Source organism: Setaria italica, chromosome III (genome assembly GCF_000263155.2).
Source record: "Setaria italica strain Yugu1 chromosome III, Setaria_italica_v2.0, whole genome shotgun sequence".
Taxonomy (NCBI): Eukaryota; Viridiplantae; Streptophyta; class Magnoliopsida; order Poales; family Poaceae; genus Setaria; species Setaria italica.
Window position 1 is genome coordinate 45576918 of NC_028452.1, and position 17440 is coordinate 45594357.

A 17440-nucleotide genomic window follows, 5' to 3' on the forward strand; every position below is an offset into this window, starting at 1 on the left:
TCGCTTTAGTTTTTCTAGATGTATAGTTTTTATAATGCTCGATATAGTGTATGTTTAGATGCATAATAATATCTATGAATCTAAAAAAATTAAAACAACTTACAATTTGGAACAGGAACAGGTTGAGTACTAGAGTAGCAAGACATATGCACCAAACCCCGTTTCACATTATTATACAAGTCGCAGGTACTCCTTTGGAGAAAGACGGAGGAAGGCTTACTCCTAACGAGCATAAATGAAGCTGGACCCATTTATGAGGCCCATCCAGAGGCCCAACACTAACCTGTTTCTCCTCCTGCATCTCTCTCTCTCTCCTCGTGTTTTTCCGACCAGAAGCACATAACTCGAAACAATTAAGCCGTCAAATGCTTTCAAAATAAATTTAAGCCATCACGATGAATTGCTCTTCTTCTGCCGATTTTCAATCACGATGAGATAATGTTAGGATGTACTCCGTATTTGCAACGTTACTGAGTGCGGCCGAATGGTGCCTAAGTTATCAGAGTGATGGCCACCAAAGGTATGTAGTCTTTGTGACGCATTCGAGCATCTGCCCCCTGACATTTTATTTTTATGCCCCATTCGAACTCCCTCTCGCATCAAATTGTTGGTTCTCTTGGAGGATACTAGACGCCCTCACGTTTTTGTCTGAATTTCGTACGATCTTTACTCGAATTTTACAAGAAGCAGCTTGCTTCCCGTAAGAAACGTGAAAGCTCCAATATGTCAAATGTGAACTTTTACATGTGTTGCTTTACTACTATGGGTCAAGGATACTTTACAATTTTTTATTTAGTTGTCTTGCAAATTCCGTAACAAAGAAATGCTAGTGCACCAATACTGACTCACGCACAACTTACTTTGCATAGACCAAGTGTTTTTCATAAAAAGTTTATATTTAGACCGTTTCCCTAAGGCAGCCTATAAATCCAGGAGCCACAAAACATTTGTACAAGCTCGTATATAAGTGTTTGTTACACACATACACAATTACCACGGCACACATGTTTTCACCTTTGGTCTCTGTGCCTGTCACTAGAGAATATGCAATATTCCGTTTGACATTTCCATCCATAGACAATAAGAAAAATAAAGAGGCAAGCCTCGGCAGTTGATGAACCTTCTCCGGTGATTCCTTGCGAAGATATCACAGATTCACAGCTGCTTCTTAGCCAGCTTTCTGTTTTGCACTAGATAAGGGTAAACTCTCTGATACTGTAATATTGCCCAAATAAGGTGCTTGAATGAGAACTCAGGCCACAGACAGTGCGGACTCTGCAGGTGGCTAAAGGTTGTCTGCCACAGAAGGAAATTGCTCAGTCGAGTCTCCCCTGAAGTCCGGATCACGATGTCCGGTTCTGGGCAACCAGCGCTATACATGTGGCGGTCCAAATCAGACACTGAAATCTCCGAATGCACACCATTGTTTGCAGCTTGACCATTAGAGTCGCCAGCATGGTCTCTCTGTAAAACTTCCCTCCTTTCTGCACAGACCTCACTAACAGCATTGACGATCTCAGAAGTCGAGTTATATGGCATGCAAATTGAGAAGACCAAACCCGTGTTTCCAGCTGTGCTTGCCATCAACTTCTGAGCCCCTAACCTCACTGGCTCGCACATCAGGTCCAAGTTTCCCCAGAAGTTGATCTTACAGTTCATCTTGTGGATCACACTTTGGTTGTCCAATAGCTCATTGATCTTTTCCTCCATTAACTCCATCAATAACTGCACCTCAATTGGGTCTCTTTTGAAGTTGTCAATGCTAAATGCATAGACCGTGATATACTTCACGCCCATGTCGTTGCAGTGAACCAGATTTTCAATAAGAGCGGAGTAACCCACCCTGTGTCCATCTCCTTGCTGGATGCTTCTGGATTTAGCGTATCTGCGATTACCATCCATAATAAATGCCACGTGTTCGGGCATTGGGCCATATGAGAGGATAGCTAAGAGGCACTTGAGCAGGAAATTCTGAAGATTTGCCAGAGCACTGAGTTGTGACCGCCTCATTAAGCTTCTCTATCTTCACCCCCTAAACAAAGGAGCAAATCAAAACCCATCACAACATTTCATATTCTAAGAGTATTTGCAGATGCCCAGGAGAACAAAAGGTTATAAATCTTAAGAAATTATTTATACATACGCCACTACAATTATAAACAACAAAAGGCGACACTAGAAAGAACCGTAAAGATGGCAATGGGGACCCACGACCCGATACCCAATGGGTATTTACTCTATTAGGGTTTGATTATGGACTAAACACACTACCCACGGGTACGTAAATGGACCAAACCCTTCACCCATCGGGTACGCGGGTATGGGTATGTTCTAGCAGTCCCCATACTCGTTAAGCCATGGGTGAAAAATAACCAGCCCAAAAGTAAAGAAGAAAACCTTAGGTTCCCCACCCCTCCCAACCCTATCCCACCCGCCTGGACGCCCGGTCTCCTGAGTCCCGCCGGCCGCCGAAAAAAAAAAACAGCGCTAGCAATTCGCAAAAAAACAACGCCGCCGCAAAAAACAACAGCGCCCGACACCCCCCTCATCTTGCATCGCATCCAAGCGCCAGGAAGTCGCCATATCCGACCCCCCGATGCCACGCCATGTCGGCAACGGATGTGATTCCCCAATCCCCAGTTCCCCTTCCCCTAATCCCCTTCATATGCTTTGCACTTGCAGGCACAGAGGCACTCTGCGCTCCTTGCCTTTGCCTCCTTCTCTCCCGCACTATTGCACTAACCATCTCCTTCACTCCGGCGTCAAGGGACATCGTGGAGGTCCTAGAGGACGGTGACTGCCTGAAGCCATCGAATCCCGAGCTCGTCGACGCCGTGAACACTCTGAAGCTGCAAGATCCGGAGGTCCTAAGCTGAAGTCGTCGGCGGAGCTCCTGCAGCAGGTTCTTTGCCAAAGAACGGCGCTGACGCCGCCAGTGCTCCTGCATCCAAGCCCAAGAATGGCGCCGCTCCTACATCCAAGCCCAATAACACCACCACCAAGGAGAAGAAAAGAACTGGAGCTACTGCGGCTGTTGAGAAGACAAAGAAAAAGGACGGCCAACCCCCTCTTTCTCCGGCTTCATCTCGGGAAGGTGCTGCTACTGCTCCTTCCAGCCGCTGCCCGTCTTCTGCAACCACATCTTCGGGTGGTGCAGTAACTAATACTCGCCCTCCTGGTGCTAGCCGCAAGTTGCTGCAACCACTGATGTAAGTAAACCCAAAAGCTCGATATGTTTCATTGCTTCGTTGGAAGTTTAGATCTGAGCTTGCAGCAAGGGCTTCATCATTATTTACGATTAAAATCAGGTATACATATTCAATATTTGATAAGCGAGCTATTGCAAATCGTGTGAAAGTTACCAAGATTAAACTTGAATTGCTTCTTGATGCCTATGTCGTGTGATACTTGCATATGGAGCTAATTTTAATTTGGTAGGAATGCAATGTCAGACAAGGTCTCATGTTAGATCAAACAAGCCTTGTGAGTTGATGCTTGTCAGACAAGGTCTCATGCCCTGTGAGTTGATGCTTGTCAGACAAGGTCTCATGTTAGATCAGACAAGGTGAATGCTTGTGAGTTGTGATTTCTGTAGGTGTAAACTTTAATTGTAGAGCAGTCTTTTTTCAAAGTTGATTTGTTACATGTATAGGTTCATCTATGTACCAGCTCCTCACACATCAGAAGTAGTGATTGGTGAAGAACTATATGAGTCCTTGGTTGATTGGAACCTTGATGAGAAGATATCCACAATTACCCTTGACAACTGCACAACTAACAATGTGGCAATCCCTTATCAGGGGAGGAAGATTGGAAAAAGTAAGCTTATAAATGAAGGGAAACTACTACACATGCGTTGTTGTGCTCATATTCTCAATTCGATTGTTAAGGATGGTATAGAACATATTAAAACTGCTATTAAGAATATCCGTGAAAGTGTGGCTTATTGGACAGCAATACCAAAAAGGATAGAGAAGTTTGAGGAGATAGCTAAGTTTGTTAAGGTTAATTTGGATCATAAGATAAACCTTGACTGCAAGACTAGATGGAATTCAACCTTTAAGATACTTAGTGTTGCAGTCCCCTATAAAGCTGTTTTCATTAGAGCAAGTCGTGTTGATAAGCAATATACATGTTTGCCTAGTGAGGAGGAAAGGAACTTTGTTGCTGATATTGTAGAACAGCTTCGAGTGTTCAATGATATAACTTTGTTGTTTTCCGGAACTGAATGAATATGGTACTGCCAACATATACTTCATAAAAATTTAATTTGTGAGATTAGGAAGAAAATCAGACAGTGGTCAACTTGTGGCAGTACAAAGATTGAAGAGATGTCAGTTAGCATGCTAGCCAAATTTGACAAATATTGGTCGGACATCCAAGGACTGATGGGTATAGCAACCCTTCTAGATCCTCGTCTCAAAAAATTGAGCTTGCTGATGTGTTTTGAGTGGCTAACTGGTACAACTGATTACATTTGTGAGGATAAGATTGCTGAAATTATAGATCAGTTAACTGAATTGATGATTGAATACCATGTGGAAGAAGACTATGACAATAGCGAATCAGCAGCAGCTACAGCTCCAACTGAAGACATAGAGTTCTTATGTTCATTTAGTGCAAGAGTTTCTAGTACAAGGCCATCTGCTGTGCGATTCAAATCGGAACTAAATCGCTACTTCGAAGATGAACTGGTATCTCTTAAAACTAAGGGTTTCAAGGTGCTGGATTGGTGGAAGGTGGCTGGAGTACGTTATCCAACCCTGAGAAGGATAGCAAAGGATATTTATGCAATTCCTATCACTACAGTGGCATTTGAATCTGCATTCAGCACTAGTGGGAGAGTACTTAGCGAGCATCGCAGTAGGCTGACTTCAAAAATGATAGAGGCTCTTATATGCTCACAAGATTGGTTGCGGAACAAGTACAAAAGTATGTCCATTCTCTAGTTTTGTACTTTGGTTCTCTTTACTTTGATTTTATCCTAATTGCTGGTTTTCCTTTTTAGTTGACAACAAGGAAAAAGAAGCTGCCACCTTCTGGTCTTGCCTCCAAGATATTCAAGAGGGTCTCCAAGTGTGCACTGTTGCAATTGTGCTCTTATTCTGTTATTCTAGAATCTAAACACATACTAACTCTTATTCTCGTTGTACTGCTTCCATGCCAATATGCCATACATGAACTTGAACTTTGAGCAAAGCAAGTTGTCTCTAACTCCCAAGTGAAGGAAACCAACATATCAACAAGACAGCAATCGACCAGCATGTTTGTTGCATTGTTGTCCTACATATGTTCAATGCAATGAACTTGGAGATTTATTTATGTACCCCTTTTGTCTATGTAATGTAATGACTTATGACAGAATGACTTTGTGTGATGGCTCATAATGACTTTGTGTGATGGTGTTGTGTGACTGGTGGTTGCAGTAGAGATTATTATATGCTATTATTTGTCTAATTTTATGTGCTCCGGTACTGATGGTTGCTGTTGAATTGTTGATTTTCATGTGCGTAAATAAACTATTGACGGGTACGGGTGATCTGCCGGGTATGATTTACCCAGCCGGGCATGGCGGTCTTAAATTTTTATGGCGGGGATAGGTATGGGATGGCCATACCCAATGGGATTTACCCATTGCCATCCTCAGAACCGACATCAAAGGGAAAATTGGTATAAAAGGTTTTAATTGCAGGCTGCATAATTCTACTCAGTTATGAACTCAGACCTTGTCCTTTCGAAAAGAAAAAAAACCATCTGGTGCTATATATGATGAGATGCACTGGTTCACCGGTACACTATTGGACTGTACGGTTTCCCAAAGTGGCAAGATGATGAGATCCATCATCAATCCATGGGGTTCAAATTGAAATCTGCCGGCAAATCAAAACCACCTATCCATCATTTCTGCATGCTGATGATAAACATGAATGCGGTAAGAAATGTGAAAAGGACTGAACTTCGCTAAAGGCCAGTGCGGGAACATCAGTTTGTTCCCCTTTTCTTCTCTTGAACAAGCTTACAGACGCAGTTACATGGCGTGTGCTCGACATTCCTATGGTTCATACGAACAAGCTCACGCTTCCCCCAAAAAAGCAGGAGTCCAAGCTACGAATGAAACTAACTGCAAGCACAAATCATCGTACCTGTAACCAACCACGCCCTCTGCTCCGATCGGCTCACAAAAAGAGGCAGCGCACCTCGCAGCTATTTTGTCGAGCACGTTGTGAGCAACAGCGAGAGACGCGACTGACCTGACCCGCCGGCGGGTGCGAGTTGCAGAGCTGGGGTCTCGGGAGGGCGGGAGGGGCGAGGAGGTTGGCGACGTGGAAGAGAGATCGGAATCAGAATCAGATCAGGCGGGATTGCGGAAGGGACGCAGCGAGTGAATAAAACCCGGAACCTTCACGTGCCACGCCCACGCGGTGCTCGTGAAGAATCTTTTTTGTTGCACGTGGCTCTCCACGCGCGCCATCACCCGCCACGACTCTCCCCACGTGACGCCATTACGAAACACGCGGAGCGTTGACCGCAGCTGGAAGTGGGCTTCCACGTAGCAGGTTCAGAATTGGCCCAGCAAAACTGGTGGTGGGCTGCAAAATGAACCTCTTGTGTCTACGTTGCCAACAGTGGTGACAGAAACAAAAAGAAAAAGTCTATCCCATAGCCCTCAACTATCAACGTCATCCAGATTTTAACCCGCATCCCATAAATCAGATGTTTGGGAACCGCCAAATGTTGAAATCGTCCGTTTAACCCCCCTGATGGTTTCATGGGCTGTTTTTGCAGATGTGGCGTCACGTCAGCTAATTCGAGCGTGGAGTCGGGTCCATTGAGGGGTTCTGGCATAGCGCAACCTTCTTGCGCTCTCCTCCTCCTCCTAACCTGACAAGTGCCGCCGGATGCTCGTCACCGCCGTCTCTGACCCGTGGCCTGCTAGCTCGCTCGGGAGTGCTGTGCTCCTTCGCCGCCTTGCACATCGGGCTCACTGGCCGGTGGGTCGCGCTGGGGGACGTTGGTGCGTGCCTACTGCCCATTAGGGAGTCCGACCGCCGCCCGGACAGCTCACCGGGTCCCGCCTGCTGAGCGCACTATCACCTCCTCCCCCCGTAGCCGCCGGCATTAATGGCAGCGGTGAGGGACCGTTTTGACGGCAGCGCCATGTTGGCCTCCCGCGCGGAGGCGTCTGCCGAACGGCGCTCTCGACGGCCCGTCCCGCTACGACACTTGATGCTGGACACCATAGGGGGATGCTCTCGCCGCGATCGCGGTGCCGGCGGATGCTGCTGGCCGCTGCTGTTGCCTCCTGTGCGCTGACGAGGGAGACAACGACCTCGCGCACCTGTTCTTAGCACCTCCGCCACCCCTGGGCTTGCTTTCTCTCTCCCTCTCCTCCAGTGTCGTCCTCCCCTTCTTAGTGGGTGCGTCCACCGCCGCCCTCTTTTTCGCCTCCCGCTCCGCTCCTAGCTTCTACAGCTTCGCCATCGCCTTCTCCTTCGCCGGCGACTCCACCGACGTGGCGTCGCTGGCATTGCACGCCTCGGACGGTGCCTCCTCCTCCGCCTCTAGCTGCTCCTACCTCCGCTTGACCGGCTCCACGACCGGGAATGGCGTGGGAGCGGGGCCGCCACCTTACTGCCCCTGGTGCCGGCGACCGCGCCGTCTCGGGCGGTCTTCTTGCTCACGCAGCTGCCCAAGCTGAGTTGTCGGGTTTTCGTGTCTAGTCCTCTTCAATCCGCTCGCTGACTCGGATCCGACTCCACGTCAGATTAGCTGACGTGGTGCCACGTCTATGAAAAACAGCCCACGAAACCACCGAGGGGGGTTAAATGGACGGTTTCAATAGTTGGTGGTTCCCAAACATTTGGTTTTGAGAATGAATAATTGAGGGTTATGGGATAGACTTTTTCCAAGAAAAATTGAACTACCTGCCATGTTGTTAAAGTTGGCCCTTGTTTCTAAAAAAATATCTATATGTTTTTTTTTCAAAAGGGCAAACTGTGGGGACATTAGTGAGTTCAGAGCAATTAGGTGGCAATACTTGCAAGGGGGAGAGAACATGAGTTAGAGGAGAGAATTACAACACAGTGTTAAGCCATCGTACAAACAAAAGTCTACGATCCTCTCTAAAGCGAATTGCTTGGAGAAGAGCTTGCTCTCTAAATTTCACAGTCTAAAGATTGATATTTGGCCGAGCTACCTAAAAAATTATGGCATTTTGCATTTTCCAAATCTCCCACTATGCAAGGAGAAAGATGTCCGTGAAGAAAGTCTGCCCCGCTGCTCCTCTTGCTGCTGAAAACCTGTCATGTATGTCTATGTGTGAAGGCCAGAAGATATGCACCTTGGACCAACAGCTCTGTGCAAAATGCGGGCATTCAAAAAAGAGATGATCTCTGTCTTCCTCAACTGCATTTTGGCATAGAACAGTGCACTCCAGTTTGGGCATTGAAGTTTCTTCTGCGTAGGAGGTTTCTCGTGTTCAGTCGGTCTATCAGAAACAACCAGTGAAGAATTTAACTCGAGGTGTGCATTTGGATTGCCATAACCATGCAAATGTTGGTGGAGGTTGTATGCCTGAGAAGGCAAAGTTATAGAACCTGGCAGATGAATAGGAATCACTGCCCCAAATGTAAATCCAGTTATCATTTGTTTCCAGATGGTATGGAATTGCATGGAGGTAGTTTTGTAGGAGTGTTTGAATCTTTAGCTAAAGTTTAGTCCGTGTCACATCGAATCTTCAGAGGCTAATTAGGAGGACTAAACATGAGTTAATTATAAAACTAATTACACATATGGAGGCTAATTCACGAGACGAATCTATTAAGCCTAATTAATCCATCATTAGCAAATGATTACTGTAGCAGCACATTGTCAAATCATGGACTAATTAGAGTTAATAGATTCGTTTCATGAATTAGCCTCCATTTGTGCAATGGATTTTATAATTAGTTTATGTTTAATACTTCTAATTAGTACCTAAACATTCGAGGGACTAAACTTTAATCCGGAACCCAAACGGGGCCTAAAGCCATCGTTTTACCGTAGGCTTCCTGTGATAGTGGCAAAGCAAAGAGGGATGATAATAAATCTCAGCAACCATGATAGCCTTCACTGATATGTCAGCATTCACTCTTGAAATTTACTGAAGTGCAGCTATCATAAAGGTTCCATTGCCTGATGACTCCGAGAATACATGACAAATGCCCTTCGGTGTAATAAAGGTTCTAATCAAATTCGAAATTTACTCTGGAAAAAGAAAAATAAAAGAAAAATAAAGCCGGCTGTTCTAAAAAAATCACTAACAGGATAAAAAGGGACAATTTTTGGGTTTGTGAAGTCAGCAGCAGCAGCACAAGGGATGCCATTTTCCATTGCCTTCGAATGGCAGGCACCTTTCCTCCTCTTACATCAGTCTCTACTCTGTGCCTCTGACCGACTCCTCGCACGCAAGTACCCCCACCTGCTCCTCTCCCCTCTCCCCCACCCCACCTCGCCGCCTCTCCCCGTGTCCGGCGGCCACCACGCCCATTGTGACCGCGCGGGGCACGGGAGCGACCGGGCTGGTCTAGGGGCCTCTCCTCCAGAAAGCGCGCGGAAAGAAGAGGGGCCGGGGCGGTAGCTTTCTTGGATCGATTGCTCCCGAGCTGCTCGCGACGATTAGTCGTCCCGTGCGGCAGCCATGTCTGTGGAGCTCATCCTCTGGCTCTTCTCCTTCGCCTCCGTCATGGTCCTCATCGGCCTCACCGCGTACCAGGCAAGCCCGACGAAAATCCTTTGCATCTCACCTTTTAGCGGCGAAGCTTGTCCAAATCTTGCGCGGTAACGGCGAATTCCTACCTGGTTTCGGGATACGGCTGCCGGGAATTTGTAGGGGAGTTAACGGAATTCGATGCCGGGTTCGGTCAACGGTGCCGTTCTTGTAGTGTCATTCATACCTTCCAGGATGGGGACAAGATGAACTGCCAGATAGATTTTGTTTAGAGAGAATTCGTTTTTTAGTCCTTGAGGAATTCTGACTTCTATGTTCTGATATTAATTCGCAAAACAAATTCATGTATGTACTAAAGGGTCCAGTATATTTGTTTAGAATATTCCAATTTTCTTGGTGTAGATATAACCACTTGTACGCTTATGTGCTTTGATTTGTAATTTTTTGACAGTAAGGCTTTGACTTCTTGTTCAAAAAGTGCTGCTAGTGCACTACTTGAAGCTTCTTGTTCTTGCTGCTCTGTTTGGAATGTTAGCACCAGTGCTAGGAACCTAGGACTAGTGGATGTAATCATAGATGACATTCTCGAATTCCTTTAGTTGATGTGAAACCAGCCTGGTCTTCGGTGGCACTTGCATTATCATTGCTGTAGTGTCTAAAGCTCGAATTCAACATGATTGATTCAGTGTTACTAATGTGGCTGGTTGGTCTCAAAGTGTTTGTGCCAACTGTCATGAGTTTTAAGCTTTTTATGTCAACACATCCAACACTTTTCTAATTTCTGCATTCTATGGTCGTATTCATACGCAAATTACAGTCTGTATGTAAATTTAGTGATTTATGTACCAATCGGCCTCCCTTCTTATTAGCTTGACCAATCTTGTTGATTATCCTGCTGATTTTGCTTTCTGCTTTTATACCAGCTTATCTGTTTGTCTGATTTGGAGTATGACTATATCAACCCATATGATTCATCATCTCGCATCAACGCGGTGGTCCTTATAGAATACTCGCTTCAAGCAGCCCTGTGTGCTTCTTTCCTCTTGACCCTTCATTGGTTCCCCTTTCTAGTCATGGCACCTGTAACGTACTACCATGTGAAACTGTAAGTGTTACTTTCTTTCAGTCTTTACATTAATTCTGGCACAATTGTTTCATCATTAGATACTATGCAGTCGATGTTATTTGGCTGGATTCACATCTTTATTTTTTATACATGGACATAATACTTTAAAACTACCTATAAGCCTCCATTGAACAGTTAAGTAAGAATATAATCAATTATAGGATTTAGATATGGTAATATTGTATTTCTATCTATGGTGAGCGTTTTAGTTTTGCACTTGTTCTGGGCCACCTGTTATTTCTTTGGTTCTGCAACACATCCATCTCTCAAAATATTGGTCTAGGTATTAGATGCGAAAAGTTACTGCACCTGTTCTTGTATTATACCTGCACTGATTTCATAGGCCTCAGTACAAAATATTGTTAGCTAACTATCTTTCATTATTGCTGCAATAGGACTACAATAACTCTGAAGCTGCCATGTGCAGTTTACTTGTCAACATGAAAAGTTCCCTTTTCACCACTGTTTACTAGAAAAGAACCATTTGATGATATTTTTGTGACAATTATTCAGCAATCGGCATGGATCACTGATCCCACATATAGTTAACCTTAACAATGATTAATGAAAGTGGATCTTAGTATGTTCTTGTATAGGGTACATATATAATGTAGCAGTATTCTAAACTGATTTCAGTCCCTTGAATGAAGGCAAGCACCACGTTTTCAGTTATTACATGTGGATGGAAAAACTCCCATCCCCATTTTTATGCAATTTAACAGCCATGGCACCTGTGCAGGGTTGTAGCCCATCCAATTGTTGTTCTTTCATGGCTGAAAGAGGAACAGCTTCTGTTCGACTTTTTAGTCGATTTTGAGTTCTTTTTTCTTCATTGAGGCTTTGGGTTTGTTCAGATTAATTGCTGAACTTATTTTAGTGGGATGTCCCGAATTCTTTTTTGATAATCTAATTTTGGCCAAGCATTAATGTCTGAATGATTATTATTAGTTTTTGCATTAAGCTTTTTGTAAAGCAAACAAAGTAGACATTTTCATTCTCCCTTTTAGTGTCTGCCTATATAACAAACCTAACTTGTAAATTTAAGTTGTTTATTTGTTTCTTGTGCTTTCATGTTAGTTGTTTGTTGTGTTATGATAATAAATCAGAATCATATGATTTTATTTTTAATCAGGTACATGGCTCAGAAACATCTTGTAGATGTCACTGAAATTTTTAGACAATTAAATGGCGAGAAGAAGTACAGGATGATCAAGCTTGCCTTCTACTTCTGCCTATTTATTATAACTATTTACAGGTTTGACTTCAAATTATTTTTTTAGTTAATATTTTGTGAAATGCATTCATTTGGTAGTTCTGCCTGTCAGTTATTCAAAAACACCTAGGATATTATTGAACCTTTATAGATCTCCATCCTCATACTGGCCCTTCCATGTATAGGACAGAAGTTTCTTTATAATATTTTAATGTAGGTTAGCTGAGTTTCCTCACCAGAAAATATACTGAATTTCAAACTCCTGTTGGTGGTGTGAAGGGTTAGTGAGAATATTACTTGGGAAATCCAAATATGAGGTCATCTTTACACCATGTTTTTAAACTTGCAAGCGGCCATGAGCAATAGTTGAAATCTGTAAATATATTCAGTATTATAGATGTTGCCTTACATTTACATATCTCACTAAATACTGATTGCGGTCTGTAGGTTTGTGCTAGTTCCAGGTTAATTGTTTCCATATATCATAACTTATTTCTGATCATGTCCAAGCTTAGTGCTAGCTTAGGACCCTAAGAATGCTATGTTGCATGATCTAACAGTTTGCATTTTTTTATGAATTTAACAGGCTTGTGATGACAGCCGTGATGCTGTTTATCGACGAGGATGTAAATCTGGTAGAAACTAGGACTATCTAGACTTTGCCTCCAACTTTTCACAGCTCACAGGGGAGCAGGTATTTGAATATCACATATTTTATCACTGGCAAATGAAAATGTTTATGTTGTAACAAATTCAGCTTGTTGCGTTGCAGTCTTGCAGTCTGTGAACAGCAGGCTGAAAAGAACACAGTTAGGAGGAACCAGTGAGACCAGAACTGAATGCCTTGCCCGAGTTACAAGAAAGAAGATCAGCTCGTGTGCAATAGCTGGAGGAGCTAATCTGGTGTCTCAGATTCTCATTGTTCATTTTTGTCCATCAAACCAAACTGACAAATCTGATATGCTATGAATTTTCACTAGTTTGCTCTGTCAAGACCGTCTTTGTAAATTGGGCTGGCCATGATGCATCACCCTACAATGATGACACGTTTGGGACTTTGGAGGCTATTGTGCATTTCTTTTGTACTTGTACCCAAGTGCTGCTGCTGTATTTCATTTCAGCTCCGCGTTGTCTGTGCTCGACTGATCGGTAATGTAGTGTTCACTTACCTGATTCAGTAATGTGCATGCCCTGGGACCTCGATATCAAGATGAATTGAAGCTTATCCAGGCGTGTACAGTTCGTGTGTATATTATTGTGGGTAAAAGAGCCTTTTCGGCCTTTAGTATGGCGTTGATGTGTTATTTAAGTAAAAATTGTTCTTTTTTCACACACACAGTCTGTCTTCATGAGCGTATTGCTCAGTCAGCTGCCAGGCATTAGTGAGTGCTTGTAAGGTCTGTTTGCTTGCAACCCTTGCTCAGTCAGGCTGGTCCACCCAGGCGGGCAGGCGTCTGAAATCAGACGTCTGGGAGCACTGCTTGGACCTGGCAGCCTTTCTAGGTTCTAAAGCAAATACAACATCTATAAATAGCATTCTGATTGCGAGATGAATTAGAGTGAACAGTTTTGGTTGCTAGAGGGTGCATGTCAAACGGTTTTGGAGTTCATGGCAGTGGTGGGTACTCCACAAAATCCAAATATTACTACTAATAATAAAGTGTTTACAGCACATACACTACTCCACAACATCCAAATATTACTAAATAATCAAGTATTTATAACACATAAGTACATGTGTTGGTAGATTTGCATCTCAAGAAACGATTCTACAAATGCACAACTTGGCTCACCATACATTTGGAAAAAAAACGAGGCTTTCACTTTTTCATGGCTGACACGAAACATATGGTGTCTTTTATTAGTACAAAATCAATGGTATATTTTCCTAACAATATATATAAGATGTGGCATAAATGAAATGAAACCATATGTATGTGACAAACAGTAGCATTAGGAGATGGGCAATGTATTATTCTATATCATCTTTTTTTTTAATTTCAGGAGGCTCAATGTTGTACTAAGACGACGACAATAACACCCCTCCCCGATCACCGTCGCCGGGACTAAGAGCATACCTGAGCAAGAAACCTGCGGCATCATTTAAGAAGTCGCGACCACCTCCTCCCAAGCCAAGACAGAGAAAGAAGAAAACAAAGGAGTCTAAAGTGACTCCTGAGGAACGCTGGGTGGCAATGACTCAAGCGGAATGCTAGGCCGAAGCCCAAGCAGCAGCCGGGGAGTGGTTCAAGTCAGGGAGTGGTTCAGGAAAAAGGCCGAAGAAAAAAAAGCAAGGGAAATGGAGCCACCGCCAATAGATCGAAGAGAATTAATTTTTTTATTAGGATGCAAGAAGAAGCTAAGAAGAGGATACCACTACGATCAAACTACGAACGGGTGTTAGTCAAGACTGATGAGAAGAAAAAAAGAAAGGAAAGTCGTCTTCCAGTGGTGCTGTCCCCCACCTCGGACATCTACCAGAAAAAGACGCTAAAAAGATAGCAGCAATTCCCTTGGATCAACAAGCACAAGTATTGAAATTCATGAAAGAAACAGGTACGAGACTTGATGAATGCCTAGGGCAAGTTGAGCTGCCAGCTGCACCGCCAGTTGAACCGAAACGGACATTTGAGCTAGGCAAGCCTCTAGTAAGACCCGAGTTGGTATGGAAGCTATCAACAAAGATGTATGAATTCTATGGATGGTACATGAAGTTGTCCGCCGACGAGAGGGAGATGTTCAGCCTTAAGGTAAAACCGATAGATTTTTACGACGAAGGTGAGAAAGTCCTGTGGCTACAATTCAAAGATATATAATGCCGGCGACGAGGCCCAGATGAACGGGTTAAATGAGAGATGCTACCTCGTCCCCTCTGGCAATGATTTGGGCGCCGGAATGCTCATGGTGCACACCTGGGGGCTTGGCAATGCCTATTCGAGTTGGATATAGAAAGCTCAAAGTACAAATGCCCACAACACATGTGTTTCCAAGTGTCTAACACTTCTGCTAGGGTTATAAAAATGTGTGATTATAAATGGACACAACACATTTGTGAGTTGATACAAAATCTAAATATAGAAATTAGAATCCTAATGTCTGCAACACATACAATGGTGTACATCCATCTGAGAGCGGTCATCAACCTGTGGAGGGGCTCCACTGCAAACAAAGAGCCTCCTAGAGTGTCTGCAACACATATACGTCAGTTGGCGAAAACAAGCTAAAAGGCAAATATCTGCAACATGCTTCTACATTTATATAAAATCTAGATATTAAAAGTTAAAACAAACACAATGCAAATCTAAATTATGCGATACAAATGACATATATAGTACATGTTAATGATGTGCACAAGAGGCAATTATAAACAATTCGGATTAAATACCCAATGGATATTGATCCATAAAAGATTAGGGTGTGTGTTCTTGGATCCCCTTCGTGCGTTCGTTGTTCATCGATTTGGGTCGAGGGTCGACAATCAAGGCAACAGGCGACTTATCTCAGTCCACACGACAAAGTGACGGCAGCCAGCCATCCGCCGGTGCGTTCAGAGGTGCAAGCGCATTTCAAGATAATCCTGCCCATGTCAAAAAAATGGCACAGGTTGGTACTCCACAAAATCCAAATATTACTACTAATAATAAAGTGTTTATAACTCATGTACTCCACAACATCCAAATATTGCTAAATAATCAAGTGTTTATAACACATACGTACGTGTGTTGGTAGATTTAATCAACAAGAAGCGATTCTACAAATGCACACCTTTGCTCACCATACATTTGGCCAAAAAAAAACGAGCTTTCACCTTTTCATGGCTGACATGAAACATACGGTGTCTTTTAAAGGCTCCTAGGAGTTTAGATGAATGGATTGAAAGATAGAATGAGCCAAAGTTGGGGAAAAAAAGAATTCAAAGGAGGAAAGTTCAGAGTTTGCAGTTTCAGGGTGCTGTTCATTTGGCCAACTTCGGCTCAGTTTTTGGAAGCCCAAACATGTGGATATTTGAAAGGCATCACGTCCACTGTGAAGTATCAACATAGTACTACAAAACCTAGTTCATGTTGTTGAAAAGTTATTAGGCAAAAACTAATGATTGGTGGCTACAAACATTGAAGAAACTCACTGCAATTACAGACTTACACAGAATTTGGGTTGAGGCTGAAATCATGGGTGGGACTGGAGTTTGATCATGTTTTTGAACAACTAAACTGAAGTTTCACCCATCAAGGTCATACTCAGTAGAAACTAGATAGAAAGTACTACAAGTTTGGTGCTGGCAAAGAGTTGAGTCTTTAGGCAAGTTAAATTTTAAGCATCACTCAAACATAGCTAGTTTCAGAATTTCCAACACTAGCATTTCATGTGTTTGTGTTTATGCAATTCAAATTGGTAATTTGAGTTTGTCTCTACAATCAAACATATTTAAAGTACAAAATTGATTCATCTGACATTGTAAACAGCATTTGGGTAATATTTTCATATTTATGCTTTATCTTTCATATTTAATTGAAATTTAGAATAAACATTCATTGAAAATCCACTCAAAAGAAACTATCAACTAATCACTATTTAAAGCAATTATGCATACATGATTAATGCTAATGATGAAGTTATGTATATAATTAGCATCTAAAACACAAGACTAACACGAGATGTGTTACAGCCAACGTCATGAGGATTTCAGGCCATAATGTGTGATCGATTCTGCATATATTTATGTTGTAATAGCAATGTGAACTTGAGTGTAGGAGTTTCAATTTTTTTGCAGTATTTTGCCTTTTTCTATGATTTAAATGAATTCTCAGCAATTGAAAAAGTGGAAAATCAGTGGTAATACCTAAAATAGGCTCTGGAATTCCATAAATTGGCATGGAGTCATAGCTTAGATGTGCAACCTTGTAAAATATTCAAAACAATTCTACACAAAGTAGAATGTTCACAAACTCCTACTTCTCACACACTATCTCATATACCTCAAGCCACACTTTGAGGTTTGCACACTTTTAACCCCTATTTGTTCTGAGATATGCTAGCTTGGTGCATTGTTTTCATTCTTTATACTTCACTATAACTTGAGTGTAGGAGTTTCAATTTTTTTGAAGTATTTTTCTATCTTCTATGATTTAAACAAATTATCGGCAACTTAAAAAGTGGAAAGGAAAAATGTTTATCAACAGGCGAGTGATAGGCTAACCTGCCCATAGAAAATGCTTATCAGGGGCAGTGACTCCGTTACCCGCCACTTCAAATCATTTGCATGACAGACTACGCCATCACACACCTTTGCAAATTATTTGTAGGTTCGGATGATACCCTGTATATTCAAATGGGCTAGTGGACTTGGCCAAAATTCTCCGTTTGCATGTAGGATGCCGTCAGGCTGAAATTT

The 17440-nt window shown here is 42.9% G+C and overlaps 2 protein-coding genes across 2 annotated transcripts; one reads left to right on the forward strand and one right to left on the reverse strand.

Moving 5' to 3' along the window:
• Positions 1–856: 856 nt before the first annotated feature.
• Positions 857–6295, reverse strand: LOC101767431 (dehydrodolichyl diphosphate synthase 6). The gene is made up of 2 exons (XM_004962870.2): positions 6144–6295; positions 857–2032 (listed from the first exon to the last, which is right to left on the reverse strand). Exon 2 carries the CDS (start codon positions 2008–2010, stop codon positions 1156–1158), a length of 855 nt encoding a protein of 284 aa, XP_004962927.1. The 5' UTR covers positions 2011–2032; positions 6144–6295; the 3' UTR covers positions 857–1155.
• A 3083-nt stretch (positions 6296–9378) lies between these two features.
• On the forward strand, positions 9379–13298 carry LOC101768107 (protein cornichon homolog 1). Its single transcript, XM_004962872.3, has 5 exons — positions 9379–9754; positions 10633–10814; positions 11968–12090; positions 12635–12742; positions 12821–13298. Exons 1-4 carry the CDS (start codon positions 9680–9682, stop codon positions 12702–12704), a joined length of 450 nt encoding a protein of 149 aa, XP_004962929.1. The 5' UTR covers positions 9379–9679; the 3' UTR covers positions 12705–12742; positions 12821–13298.
• Positions 13299–17440: the final 4142 nt, after the last annotated feature.

Coding starts and splice junctions, on each gene's coding strand:
- LOC101767431 (XM_004962870.2), bottom strand. CDS start 2,010: ATGAGGCGGTCACAACTCAGTGCTCTGGCAAATCTTCAGAATTTCCTG.
- LOC101768107 (XM_004962872.3), top strand. CDS start 9,680: ATGTCTGTGGAGCTCATCCTCTGGCTCTTCTCCTTCGCCTCCGTCATG. Junction 10,815..11,967: donor ACGTACTACCATGTGAAACT/GTAAGTGTTACT, acceptor ATTTTTAATCAG/GTACATGGCTCAGAAACATC. Junction 12,091..12,634: donor TTTATTATAACTATTTACAG/GTTTGACTTCAA, acceptor TGAATTTAACAG/GCTTGTGATGACAGCCGTGA.